A 14786-nucleotide genomic window follows, 5' to 3' on the forward strand; every position below is an offset into this window, starting at 1 on the left:
GCCACGAAGAATTGAGGCAGTTCTGAAGGCAAAAGGGGGTCCAACCCGTTACTAGCATGGGGTACCTAATAAAGTGACCGGTGAGTATATATATATGTGTGCGTGTGTGTCAAACATAACTTCATATATATATATATATATATATATATATATATATATATATATATTTAATTCATAATTTGTATCAAGATTTTTTTTTTTTTTTTATCATTACTTTTGTCAATTTCAATTTATTTTAATGGCAGCTGATTTCTTTCTGTCCTTAATAGAGTTGTATGTAAACCTTCAAGCACAATTGTAAGACATCCTACAATACAATATAACTGCCTAATATTAAATATTTTTAGTAAAACCTTACCTATACAGACATCTTCTTATATCTCTAGCATTTTTTTTGAAGAATAATATTACTATTTTTTCTTTATCTTCCTTTTTTTCATTCCCTGTGTTTTTGTTTTCAGTAATGACGCAGCAGAATATCCAGCCCTCTTTTTCTGTTTATCCATCAGGCTCAAAGTGGGACGGCTGCCTGTCTCCAGCAGTCTATGAGCGAAAAGTGGGGCACACCCTGGACAGATCACCAGTTTACCGCAGGAGAATGAAGAAACACAGACCTAAGGGCAATTTAGAGGTTCCCATTAACATAACAGCCATGTTTATGGCCTGTGGGAGGAAGCCAGATTTTAAATGAACCTGAACAGAATAGTGTCTGTTTTCTTAGCTACCTCCAACACCGCTGATACTCTCTTTCAGCTTCATCTAAAACAAGTAGTCTAAGTTGATTTTTAAATTTTAGTAGATTTCCCTTTAGGTTGCATGTAAAAAAATGTTTATGTTCCCTATTGAACAACAACCACCTCCCAGTTGGCTCAGACACTCGTGTATCCTCTCTGAAAGTTTCCTGTTTTCTTAAGAAGCCGCTCTTGTGTCAGTTGTACATGGACAATAGAGCGGTGGAAGCATTTTTTGACTTGCTTAAGAGTTGGGTGAGGCAAACGTAATGTTTTGCACAACAATGAAAACTGAAGCACAACTATCAGTGCAACATTATCCTCTTCACCGTTCAAGAGGCTTAAATTATATGTAAACCACTTCATAAGTGTCTGATATAGGAACAGAAGCAGTTAAAAATATTGTAAACAGAATATTCTGAGAAGCGAACAAGATGGGTGTGTGTGTGGAGTCTAGCTGTCTTTATTACTCTGCTCAGAGTCTGCCTTTGACCTGTTTCTCCCAGGGGAAATACTCTTGTTTTTACTCAGGATGCAGGTGTCTACTCTAGAGAGGGTGCACATGCTGCTTTGGTGACAAGGTCGAAGTCTGGTGCTTTGGAGCTCCAGCTCGTCGTAACTTGACATCTGGATGAAGGGACAGCAGCGGAAGACTTGCTTGAAGCCGGCCCTGAACCTGCAATAAAAAAACAAACCCTGATATGATAAAAAGTACTACTAGATACTTAGATGCACCCATGACTGGTTTGTACCCACCTGCTGTTGAGGCAGCAGTAGATAATGGGGTTATACATGGTGGAGCTCATGGCAAGCCACAGCACTGACAGGTAAACCTGCTGGATGTACTTCCACCTAATAAGACTCTTATTGAGGCCGGTCACAATGAAGTAGACGTGATACGGCAGCCAGCAGAGGGCAAAGGTCACAACCACAATGATCATCATTTTCACCACCTAGAAGAAGAACTGTTTTTACCACATGAAAACAATCAAAGTCACAGACAGGAGCATGAATATGAAATTTATTTTTTTTAGTAGGTTTAGTTTTACACTTGCTGTCACACACAAACTCCTATGTTTGACTGGGATACAAACAGTGTATTGTTAAACTTTTCAGCCCGATTGATCCTTTCAGCCTCTCGTCACATTTCAGGCTTCAAACAAATATGTAAAATTAAAATTTTTTGTCAACAAATGGGACACAATCATGAACTGAAACGAAATTTATATTTTAAACTTTTTTTAACAAATAAAAAGCTAAAGAGTGGGACATGCCAAATAAATCGGCCCCTTTACTTTCCCTGTAGCAAACTCTTAAAATTTTAGGGAGGATCTCTAAATGATCCAATGTTGACCTAAATAGCTGATGAAGATAAATAGATTCCAGCTGTGTGTATTTGAGTCTCTGTATGAATGCACCTGCAGTGTCAGAGGTCTATTTAAAGCACACAGAGCATCAAGAAGAACAAGGAACACACCAGACAGATTCAATATACCGCTGTGAAGAGGTTTAAGCTGGATTTAGATACAAAAATATATCCCAAGCTTTAAACATCCCAAGAAGCACTGTACAAGAGATACTATTGAAATGGAAGGTATATCAGACCAGTGCAAATCTATGAAGCCCTGACCTTCCCTCTAAATTTTCAGCTTAAACAATGAGAGGACTGAGGACAGATGCAGCCAAGAGGCCAACTCTGACAACATTCAGTTGTACATGTATACTGCTCAAATCTGTTATGGGAAAAAGCCATTTCTTAAAAATGTCCATAAAAACTCTTGTTTAAAGTTTGCCACAAGCCACCTGGGAGACACAGGTGGTCTGGTCAGATGAATCCAAAATCAAACTCTATGTCAAGAATACAAAACATCATGTTTGGTGTAAAAGCAACACAGCTCATCCCCTTGAACACACCATCCCCACTGTCAAACATGGTGGTTGGAGCATCATGGTTTGGGCCTGCATTTCTTTATCAGGGATAGGGAAGATGGTTAAAATAGATGGGAATACGGATGGAGCCAAATAAAGGAGCTTTCTTGAAGAAAACCTTTTGGAGTCTGCAGAAGACCTGAGACTGGGACGGAGATTTATCTTCCAACAAGACAAAATCTACAACGGGATGGTTCACAATAAAACATATCCAGGTGTTAGAATGGCCAAGTCAAATTCCGGACCTGAATCTGATTGAGAATCTGTGGAAAGAACTGAAAACTGCTGTTCGCAAACGCTCTCCGTCCAACCTCACTGATCTTGAGCTGTTTTGCAGGAAGAATGGGCAAAAATTTCTGTCACTCGATGTACAAAACTGATGGGGACATAAAACTTGCAGCTGTAATCGCAGCAAAAGGTGGTGATACAAAGTATTAACTCAAGGGGTTGAATAATTTTGTACACCCAGTTTTTTATGTGCTAAAAATATTTTAAAATATCTAATAAATTTGGTTCAACTACATGACTGTGTCCCACTTGTTGATTCTTAAAAAAAAAAAAAAAAAAATACATATCTTTGTATTTGAAGCCTGAAATGTGGAAAAAGCTCAAAGTTCAAGGGGACCAAATATTTCCCCAAGCCGCTGTATTTGAGATATGTCAAATAAAGATTGGTATGATTGGTATGATATGAATTCATACCAATCATATTTAATTTATGAAAGACAGAGAAAATCCAAAAGCATGTGGTTAAAACTGCACAGTTAAAAAGCATTTGGTAATTATTGTACAGCTGAGAAAATTGGGTTCTATTAGCTAAACTTTATCTAATTACATTAATAATGAAACATTTCAGCTCAGCCAATGCATTTAAATACACATGCACTGTTGTATAATCTCATCTAAATAAATGCTTTTGGAAAATCAAACAAATTCTAAATAGCAAGAAAAAAATAGGTGGTTAGTTTTTAGCCAGTTCAAAAGCGAGCAAATTATTGAAAAATCTAAAAGAAGCAATGTTACAGTAGTTTCAAAATATTCTAAAGAGGGAATGTAGACCTCAAAATGTAATCTGTGCAGTCAGTTAATCTCACAAACTTACTTTGAAATGTGCTTTTTGTGTTTTTGGAGGTTGCATGAGTAACAACTGAACAAAGCATTTGTAAAGCAACAGCTTTGGCAAAATGCAGGGTGGCAAAAAAATGTAATTTCATATGAATTATTCTTTTCCTGCTAATGGATCCACTGCAACTTAATAATAAAGTTAATGATATAGTAAGTTATTACCATCACTGTCTGAACTGAAGACTTAGTGCAGTTTTTCTCAGACGGATATAAATGATCCATGGCCTTTCTTAGCAATGAGAGCCCGAGGATATTTATTTTCCTGGGTAAAACAAACCCCCAGGTTTAAATCTCGAAGCTATAAATGGGGAAGGGGCCCGCTCCCAGATAAAGCTGAGCACAAGGAGTCTACTTTCAATCAGAAAAAAAAAAAGATTTGTAGAATAAAAAAACAAGTTTAAACATAAATATGGTGGAATTATAAATTTACTTCTGATTTGTTTCATTCTAGATAATAAACCCAGTGCACCTTAATAAATATGTTTTTAAATGATCAGGGATGTTATATAAGAAGTGTAAAAACACCTTTTGGATGTATAATGATAAAGAAAATTCCTTTTAAATGTAAAACAAAAAAAAATTGTGTCAAAGCTGTTGGAGCGACATAATTAGTCCTGAATAAGTAACCTCGGATTATATTCTATAATTAAACTATTGCCAACTACCAATTTGTTTTTATCAAACTTTTCCATATAATTGGAGAAAGGCTGAGAGGTACAGTGAAAGGTCAGCGATGACGCATCAAACATCAGCAGCTTCCCAGCTGGAGGGATGAGCGAGCTCTACAGGCCAGTGGCTTGCAGCACAATGCAGAGATTCAATAGGAGCAGACCATCAGCAGATGCTTCTAAATGCCATAGGTCCTGAATTCTGTCCTTTAACTTTTACAGCCAGTGTCTTAGACATTTTCTATATTAAATATCATCTTTTAATTTTTGAGCACAGTCCATAGAAAAAAATACAACCTCTGATCATGTTTCCTGCTGAAGACCTTTAAAAGGTGGTAGAAAATCCACCTCCCTATGAAAAGCTAAAAGCTTTTCATAAATAAGTTAACAAATGAATTTACTCCGTCTTTTCTATTTTTATCATGCATTCTTATGACATCAGTTAAATGAGAACCAGATGGTTATCTGGGATACGTACAAAGGTCATCAATGAAATTCATTGTCGGGAATAATCCCTGAGCTGTCTCAATAGATTCTCATCATCCCAGCTGTGACGTCCCTAATCTCTGCGCTGCCCGCAGAGAAGCTTCAACACTGTTTAGTGGCAGATGATGACAAACTGCATTTAATCATAGTCTGCAAGTTGCTGGTGAACAAGTCTGCAAAATTACACAGCAGCTTATTGGTGCATGTGGATACCATTAACCGAAGGGTGACTTTCTATCACAGATGTCTGCAGTTTCTCACAATGGGTCTTAATAATTAAAATTATAGCATTGTCAAGATACCAGTTTAGAAAATCATAGTTTAGCTGTCATTTAGAATCATTTGTTATTTCTTGATCATTGATCAGACAGCAATTAAAAAACACCTTAATGTGCAGCCTTTAAGCATATTACCACCATCTACAGGGCAGAAAAAGAGAAAGTACGTGTTTTACTCCAGTTAAATGTAATATGACCAAAACTGAGTGCCTCTACAATTTGAAAATTGTTAAACTTCGATTACATTCCAGATGCTATTAATAACCCAGATTTGCAATTTTTCACTATGTCAGACTCACCACTGGTAAGTGAAAATGGGGATGAGCACGTAGGACGGCCTTACGTAAACATATCACCAGAATGATTGACAATTTGGAGGACCACTTATTTTGATGATCCACCTGGAAAAAGGACATCCTCCACTATACCTTTGAGTTAAGCAGCCTTTGCTCTATAGCTAGTTTTTGAAATTAATTATACTATTAAGTGAAAATAAATGTTTGCATCTTTTCATCAATTCCATGATGCTGCATCGATGCAACTGAACCTTTGATCACAAAAAATGTCTTGAAATACTTTCTAATTTTCTCCTCCGACAGGATGGTTTATTTCATCTTCAAATTGTCCTCACTGTAATAAAGAAACAGTTTTTTGCATTTATATTTTTTAAAACTCTTTATTTGGCATCATTTTTATATCAAAACATCTTACAAAGGCAAAGTTGATCTTCTTCTTTATAGGCATGCCATTTTTTCCAGTGCTATTGTATTTGTGACCTTTAATATTTTAAATGTAGCATTTGTTTTTGATGCAACATTTATACAGCTTTTGCTTCTATCTAGGAATGTTCTAGGAATTATCCCATAATGATCCATGGTGTAATTTAAGGGCAACTGTTCACGGTATTATATATATATAATACATATTTCCTATAAAGGAGAGGATGTGCTGTTTGGTGGAGCATGTTTTTGAGATCCTGAAGGTTGCATCCAAAAGAGGCCAAATGTAACGTTCAAGGCACGCCACTAGTTTAGTTACAACAACTAGAATGGAGCCCTGCCTGCTCAGTTCAGATTGAAGAAAGACATAGGCTAGAGCACATGTGTCATATGATAGAAAAGCTACCACTGGTGCCACACACCGGTGGTAGCTCCTCCATAGCACACTATCTTTCCAGTCCCATATAAATAACATTAACCGGTCTGGCTATTTCCACTTAAGAAACATCAACAGCCTCCGTCCCTCCCTTACCCCACACACTACTGCCATACTTGTGCACAGCCTTGTCACCTCCCGATTAGATTACTGCAACTCCCTCCTCTTTGGACTTCCTCAGAAATCCCTCCACAAACTACAACTGGTCCAGAACTCAGCTGCTCGCATCATAACAAGAACTCCCTCTGTCCACCACATCACTCCGGTCCTCCGACAGCTCCACTGGCTCCCGGTACAGTTCTGCATTCACCATAAAATTATCATGATGACATTCAATTCAATTTCAATACAACTCAATACTCATCTGTTTAAGATTGCGTATTCTCTTTAAATATCAATTTCACTGCCACAGCCTCTGTATTTTTTAAATGTTTTTATTTTGTTTCTGACACTGTGTTGTTTATGCTTTTGTACGGTGACCTTGAGTGTCCAGAAAGGTGCCTTTTTAAATAAAATGGATTATTATTATTATTATTACACACACGTAAGTATCATCCAAATAACTGCTACGTCCTCAATACAACTGTTTGGTGCATGTTTAAACTTGGGGAATTCTACTCTTCATCACATGTTATAGGGTGTTATAGGGACTCCATCATTTTGTGTTGATATTTCATCCTTATCATCAATCCTCATTTAAGCTTATTTGCTGCTTATTTGTCAGTAATGCAGCAAATGTGGCTAAAAAGAAGAAAAAATGTTTTGCTTAGTTTCACAGGGATGAAGAGAGACATAGCAACAATCCCTTAAAGGGGTCATAGAATGATTATATAGGGTATTTGGTGCTGGTCCTTAAGGTCTCTGAATAGGGTGTGTAACATTGGTTGGGCTGAAAATGGCATATTTGCTGTTCTATGAGCCCTAATGCAAGCCTGGTTTTACAGCCCTAGAATAAAACCACAGGTTTTCTTCCTTTAATGGTATGCTCATGAATATTTAGATGAGCTGTGTGCTGACTGGTTGTTTTACACCGAGCGAAGCTGCTGAGCAAAAACGCATCATAGCAACAAGAACTCACTCAATGAAACATCAAACTGTTGATATGGTAGGGTAACCAGACATCCTCTTTTTCCCGGACATGTCCTACTTCATACCTAAAAAAAAGTCTGGGGGGAATTTCAAAATCATCTGGGATTTTGGTCGACTACAGTGCAACCCCCACCAGAAATAATTATATTGCCTGCGCGCTCTCACTGGCATTACAAAAACACCACCTTGCATAGTCTAAAATCCAAGATAATTTATCCGACTCATGGGCATCCGTGACCAACTATCTATATCAAGGAGACTCCCAGAACTTCGGGTACACTTGGGATGTCTGTTACTGGCTCACTGTTCCCCTCTTACGGCTGAGGACGGGCAGTTATTGGCTCCAGTCAGGTTTGAACTTTTCTGTACGTCCATTTCACCCACTGAACAATGGTTATTCATCTATGACAATGTAAACTAGGTTTTACATTCTATGACCCCTTTAGGGTCTTATTCAAATTCCTTTCTATCCCCCTTGATTTCACAGATTTAATGTTTATCTAATAAGACAACAATATGTAGGATTGCAATAGGTTGAGCTGAAAGATGAATACAGTGGTTACCTTTCTTTTGGCCTGAAGTTGTGTGTGGTAGTTTTCCGATGAGTCTCCAGGGATCTCACTTCCCCACAGCGATACTCCGATTACAGTGTAAGTGATGCCCATCACAGCTAATGGCAGAATGTAAACCAGAACAGTAACTATGATGTGATACCTGGCAAATAAAAATAAATAATACTTTACTAAGATGCCACAGAGCATGTCATAGACAAAAATTCAAATAAAGCTGTTAAATCTAACAATCTTGTTTCTGATGATGAATGGGTCAGCACAGCCTCACATAAAAGGGTCGTCAGCCATTCGGGGCCAGGCCACGTAGCAGAAAGTTCTGCCTGGTAATGTTCTGGTGGTGGAGAAGTAGCAGAGAGGGAAGGCCAGGACCACAGCTAGGGTCCAGATACAGAAGATAACTCCCAATGTGGCTTTTGCAGAGAGTCGAGGCTTCAGAGGGTGAATGATTGCCATGTATCTGCATGTTGAACATCAGAACACACAAGGGAACTGTTATTAAACCAGAAAAAAAAAAAACACTTCTAAATGTGGATTTCCACCCATTGGAGAAACAAATACGTAAAATTCTACCCTTATACCACTGCAGCATAGATGGTTACATTTCAGATGTTAAGAAAAGTTAAACATGAAGTCAGGCACTGAATGGCTTCTTATTTCTTAAACCTTTCTGAAAACACATCCTGCAGTTTTAGAAAATATGTTAAACGATTCTGAGCCTGAAAAATTACTGGCACACATCGAAAAAAACTTCAAACATAATTGCTGAAACATTTAAATTACTTGTGAAGTAAAAACTGAGAGGATAGAGGTGGAAACCATCTAATTGGAAGATAAATAACAATGATAGATGTGATCAACATCACTTGGTGAAATCAATTTGTAATAAAAAGCAAAACAACAGATCATAGTACTGCAATGAATGGTCAGGTAAAAGATTTTAAAATGCACAATCCAAATGGAACTTAAAACAAACAAACAAACCAAAATGTTCTGCAAACTTGAAAATATATCTTATAAGATGGGTTACTAAGTAAAAAAGGTTGGAAAAATGAAAGATGAGGATGTGGTCTGATGAGACCAGAATTTTTTTGTTCCAAAGCGATGGGCACATCACAAGAGCTGTGCACATCTTTTCTAGATGAGCCACCTGTCTGTGAAGGTATTGCTGTAGGGTTGCTGCAGGTGGATATAGTTCTAGATTCCACAATGTTAGGTGGCAACAGAAAAAGGTCAGCAGATGTCCTAAGTATATCATAAATAACCAGTAAATTTCTTTGATTGTTTTGGCATACTCAAAGATTACAATATTTAATATAACAATGATTGAGAAATTAAATTAAGAATAAATATATTTAATTAGAGTAATCAGAGTATGAACAATCCAAACAAGAGTAGCAGTAACACCAACTGTAACTATCATGACGATGATAACAGCGATATTATAAATTATTCAGATTTAAAAAATATATATATAATGTTAATTGTTCTATAAGAGAATATAACAAACTGTGTAAATCGATTCTACCGCCTTTAATTCAATTGATTAAAAAAAACTCTAGCTTATATAATAATTACCCACCAATATTGCCCAGTTTGTTGATTTCACATTGCCATTTGCTTGATAAAAAATGCAATAATAAATTCATTAACTTTGATGATTATGATAGATTTACTTGGAAGAGAGATATTCCTGTTAATTCAGATACAGTCCATAAGGCATTCTCAGAATGACCTACTCTACCTAAAGTCAAAGAAACACATTTTAAAGTTATAAACATAATGTATCCTGTGGCGGAATTTTTAAGAAAAAGATTTGGTTTTGAGGTGGATCAATGTTCCTTTTGTAATAATAATAATAATAATAGTGAAACGTTGAACATATGTTTTACCTCTGTCCTACTACACACCGCTTCTGGAAAGATTGAAAGATTGGATTTCTTTAAAAATAAATGATGTCCCCCCATTTGCACTAAATGATGTCATTTTTTATATGGCCCATCTTCCCCACACTGCTTCTTATAATATCCTCCTGCTGTTAGGTAAATATCATATCCACTGTGCTAAATAGAAAAATTCTAAACCTTCCTTTGACTGTTTTATAAATGACTTTAAAACCAATTTTTCTTCTCTTAAAAAGATATTTTTTGTTTAAATGACAAATATGCCAAAAAAAATGAGACTTGATTTCTCCAAACATCTGCTATTCTAAGTGCATTCACCTTTTTGATTTCATTATTTCTATGGCTCGATGGAGGACCAACTCTGCCATATTTAAAAATAAATACAGAAATAAATAAATGCTCAATAAATTGATAAGCATACAATTAGTTTCCCCCAAAAATACCATGAACAAATAAGTGTAGGTAGAAATAAAATTATACAGTGAGACATTAATGTATATATCTCTTTTAATTAGCTTCTCTTTTTGTTATAATTACCTTATTTATTTATTGCCTGTATAATCTTTAACTATTTATTTATTACTTACTGTTTTAAGTATTTATTTATGTGCATGTGATAATATTTTGTCTGCTTTATTCTTCCTTTGTATTTTTTTACTCGCCTTATTTCTTCAACGCCATTTATTTCTGCATGTCATTTTTACATTTCTGTATGCATTTCTGCCTCAATATGTAAATGAGGAAGGGTGTGTCTTAGAGAGGCAAATATTATCACATGCACATAAATAAATACTTAAAAAAATAAGTAATAAATAAATCAATATAAAATAAAAATAAGCTAATTATTACAAAAAGAGAAGCTAATTAAAAGATATATAAACATTTATGTCTCACTGTATAATTTAATTTCTAACTACAATTATTTGTTTATAGTTTTGGGGGGCAATTAATTGAATGCTTATTTATTAATTGAGCATTTATTTATTTTTGTAATTATTTTTAGATATGCTCTGTCTATGTTTGGTTTAAATGTTTGCTAAGATAAATCCCCTGTTAGTTGTCTTACTTTTTTGTCTTTCTTTTATTGTAATTTATCTTTATCTGTTCATGTACACCTTTGCTATCCTCTCTGAGAGTATTTTTTCCTGTAAATGTTTTTTGACTTAATAAAAAAAATAAATAATAACTATCATGACGTCCTACCTGTCCAAGGCTATGGCTGTCATGGAGTAGATGCTGGCAAACACAGCTGTGACCGGGAAGAAGTTGTGAAACCTGCAGTAGACCTCCCCAAAGTACCAGTCTCCGTGGGCTGCGTAAATGAAGTTGATGAGGGTGTTGAAGGCAGCCATGGATGCGTCTGAGAAAGCCAGGTTCAGTAGGAAGTAGTTCGTCACGGTCCTCATCCGTTTGTGCGCAAGAACGATCCAAATTACGATCAAGTTGCCGAAGACAGCCACCAGCAGCACCGTGATGTAAGCCACGGACCAGAGCGCCACGCGCCAGGCTGGCTGCGCAAACTGGTTGGCCAGAATTCTGCTGGGGGCCGTGGTGATGTTGGAGCCATCGTGTTCAGGGGCCATTCCCCGAGGGTCCTCAGACAGATCTGCTGCTCCAGACTCCCTTCTGTGAGAAAGAGAGATTGGTCCTGATGCTTGGAGCACGGCGTTGCTGAAGTGGAGTGAGCGTAACCCACGCGGTGTGAATGAAGTGAAGAAAACAGAAATCCACCTCACGCTGAAAACAAATCCTCCTGTTCTTCTATTTTTATAAACCAATGACAGATTGTCTGAGAGGAGATGCTTGTTCTCAAAAAAAAAAAAAAAAAAAAAAAAAGTGTATCTGTGACACTTAAGACTCTGTGCGTAAAAGCTCAAGATGGAATTTCTTTTTTGTAAATATTCCTTCATAGAAATAATGTTTAACAACAGCAGTTAAGACTCAATACTCACTGCAAAAATTAAACCTGACAAGCTTTCAGTTGAGGGTTATAAAGAATATTACCTGAGGTGTTTGAGATCCCTCTTGCTGTGATACTGTTAATCCTTTGTCATGAAAAGCAAAGCTGAGATATGTGGGGTGTTATGAATGCTTGTTGTGTAACCATAATCTGACTGTAAAGGGGGGGTTTTGGTACATGGAGCACATGATGCAAATCCTTGGCTTACACGACCTGGAATGTTTCTTCTAAAATAGAAATAAGTGAATTCTTATCATGGCAAACCTCATGAACAATCCACAGTGTGTGGTCTGTATTTTGTCATGATAACAGAATCTGTGTTAAATGTAGCTAATTCATGGTTTTGAATAAAGTCACAGTTACACATAGTGAGTTCAGATGAAAAAATATATTACACCTAAGAAATATATATTGATTAAAACTCCCACTCAATTACAGACACAAAAGCGAGAAGGATGTTTGCATCCTAGAGAGGCTGAAAGATTGCCTATTCAAACCATTTAGCAGAACCCTTAACCCCAGAATGCCCCCCTAATACCACTAAGTGTCGCTGCCCACTGCATCCAAAGGGATGGGTTGAACACAGACAATTGAGGGATATTTTATCAATCTTCTTTAAACGGCCATGTTCACAGACAAAAAAATAAACCATTCATGCACTCTTCATGTCTGTTTCTGAAATCCGCACTGAGGGATGTTTGGAAAAAAACAGAAGATTAAGTTTCAGTCACATGAGTGAGGATTACTGGGTACAATGTGAACTTATTTGTGTCACAATTTCATGCGAACATTAACTTTTCTTTTCACTGTGGAACAAATGGGAACATCAAAAATTGGCAGCAAATTTCAACAATATGGGAAAAATCTTTTTTTTCCCTCTAAGGATGCGTTTGTTAAATAATACATGTATTTGTTTTTAGCATACAGAGTATACAGAGTGGGGCGACAGTGGCGTTAGATGTAGGAGTTTGCCCTGAAAACGAAGGGTTGACGGTTCAAGCCCCGACTCTGACTTTCAGTGACGTTGTGTCCTTGGGCAAGACATTTCAACTGCATTGTCTACTGATGGTGGTCAGAGGGCCCGGTGGCGCCAGTGTACGGCAGCCCTGCTTCTGTCAGTGAGCCCCAGGGCAGCTGTGGCTACAATGTAGCTTGCCACCATCAGTGGGTGAATGAATGTAGTGTAAAGTGCTTTGGTCAAGTCTCCTAACTTGAATAAAGGTGCTATATAAGTACATGCCATTTACCATACATTCTGATACTCTGATATAGCATCCAGTGCAACTATATGTGTGTAACTGAATCTCAATAAACATCCAGCTGTTCTGTCAAGGCATAAAAAGGCACAAACACTAACAGGTTGTGCAAGGAGAGCATTAGTTAGAAAAGCTGTTAAAAATAAATCTGCACAGTGAATTCCACTGTGTTAAATATGTAGTGTCAAAGTACATTGACTCTTTTAGAGTTATTACAACAACAACTGGAGTAAGATATACACTATGTACAGAGTTAATTTAACACAAATTCAGAGTGGGACCAAAAGCACTCGGATTGATGTACAATTTAAATCTTAAAGTGTTAATTTAATGCAAAATGTACTGTGTGGAAAAATCTAAAGTTCATGTGAGAGAATCCATCTTTAGGACCACATCCAGTCCATTGCTCTACATATTGATTTTGTCATTTTTATTTCTGTAATTTTCTTTACAGAAGAGTAATAAGTAAGCCATTGTTGAAAGAAACTCATAAGACGTCCTGTTTGAAGTCTACTTCTAGCTGCAATCTGTAAAGGACAAAGAAATAAGTTCTCTGGTCAGAAGAGAAAATAATTGAATATTAAATCTAGGTAAAACCCTATATGGGTGGTAAAGTAAGTCTGAACCAGATGTGTCTAAAGTGCTCACATTCTCTGCTTAAGTAAAGGTAGACACTTGTTTAAAAAAAAACCACTGGTAAAATGAAAAGTACCACTTGAACTTCATTAAAAGTGTAGTTTCTACATTGTACTTAAGTACAAAAATAAAATGAAGTTTTTGCCTTAAGTGATACAAAATAACTTAAAACTCTAAAAGGTTCTATGCACAAAAAATATGTTAAATTTCCTCTTCAGGTCACAGTGACGGTAGAGAAAACTTTAAGAAAAACTGACTCGGTGTAGTTTTGTTTTAACTAAAATTGCAGACAGGATAATAAAGAGCTATGGTATTCACAGCATTAATGTTGCAAAGAAGATGTAAGTTAAAATATAACTTGAAGCATAATCAAAAGCAAATTTAAAATGGAATAAAGCAGGAATGGATGCAGATTTTATTGTGTCTCAGAATCTGTGATGTTTCCCACGTCCTTATCTTCATCCATGAACAAACTAAAACTGGTCACCAACTGAAAAGTCTGTGCAACCTGTGTAGAATAGAAAGTAAAGATATTTATGTTTAAATGTAGTGAGCAAAAGTAAAAAGCCTTCAGGAAAATAAGCACTCAAGTAATGTAAAGATTATGAAAACAATCTACTCAAGTACAATAATAAAGTATCTATACTTAGTTACATGACAGCTCTGCTCTGAACATCACTCTAAATACGATGAGACATCAGCATCTGGCGGTGGGGATTCTTCTCTCCAAGTGACAAGGAAGCTGGTTAGAGTTGATTGGAAGATGGATGGTGTTAAATACAGAACAATCCTGACAGGGCAGTGGGGGCACATCTCCCAAATCAACCCAAAAAGTAGAGTTGCTACTTCTAAAAGCCAGATACCACCACAGAAACATATAAATCGGCTGAAACATAAAAAGAAGGCAGAGGAGGCTAAGAAGAGCTATTTAAAAACCACATATAAGACACAACTCCAGTAAGAAAGATGAATGAAAGCATCGAAATAGAAATGATTAAAG

General features: G+C 36.5%; 1 protein-coding gene across 1 annotated transcript; it reads right to left on the minus strand.

The window, feature by feature from the left end:
- Positions 1-587: 587 nt before the first annotated feature.
- tacr3l (tachykinin receptor 3-like) lies at positions 588-12001 on the minus strand. Its single transcript, XM_038304735.1, has 5 exons — positions 11138-12001; positions 8302-8490; positions 8025-8175; positions 1488-1684; positions 588-1407 (listed from the first exon to the last, which is right to left on the minus strand). Exons 1-5 carry the CDS (start codon positions 11842-11844, stop codon positions 1185-1187), a joined length of 1467 nt encoding a protein of 488 aa, XP_038160663.1. The 5' UTR covers positions 11845-12001; the 3' UTR covers positions 588-1184.
- Positions 12002-14786: the final 2785 nt, after the last annotated feature.

Source organism: Cyprinodon tularosa, unplaced genomic scaffold (assembly GCF_016077235.1).
Source record: "Cyprinodon tularosa strain WSP-4 unplaced genomic scaffold, ASM1607723v1 ctg540, whole genome shotgun sequence".
Classification (NCBI taxonomy): Eukaryota; Metazoa; Chordata; class Actinopteri; order Cyprinodontiformes; family Cyprinodontidae; genus Cyprinodon; species Cyprinodon tularosa.

Coding starts and splice junctions, on each gene's coding strand:
- tacr3l (XM_038304735.1), bottom strand. CDS start 11,844: ATGAAGGAATATTTACAAAAAAGAAATTCCATCTTGAGCTTTTACGCA. Junction 1,685..8,024: donor AACTTCAGGCCAAAAGAAAG/GTAACCACTGTA, acceptor TTCTTCTTCTAG/GTGGTGAAAATGATGATCAT. Junction 1,408..1,487: donor TACTGCTGCCTCAACAGCAG/GTGGGTACAAAC, acceptor TTTTTATTGCAG/GTTCAGGGCCGGCTTCAAGC.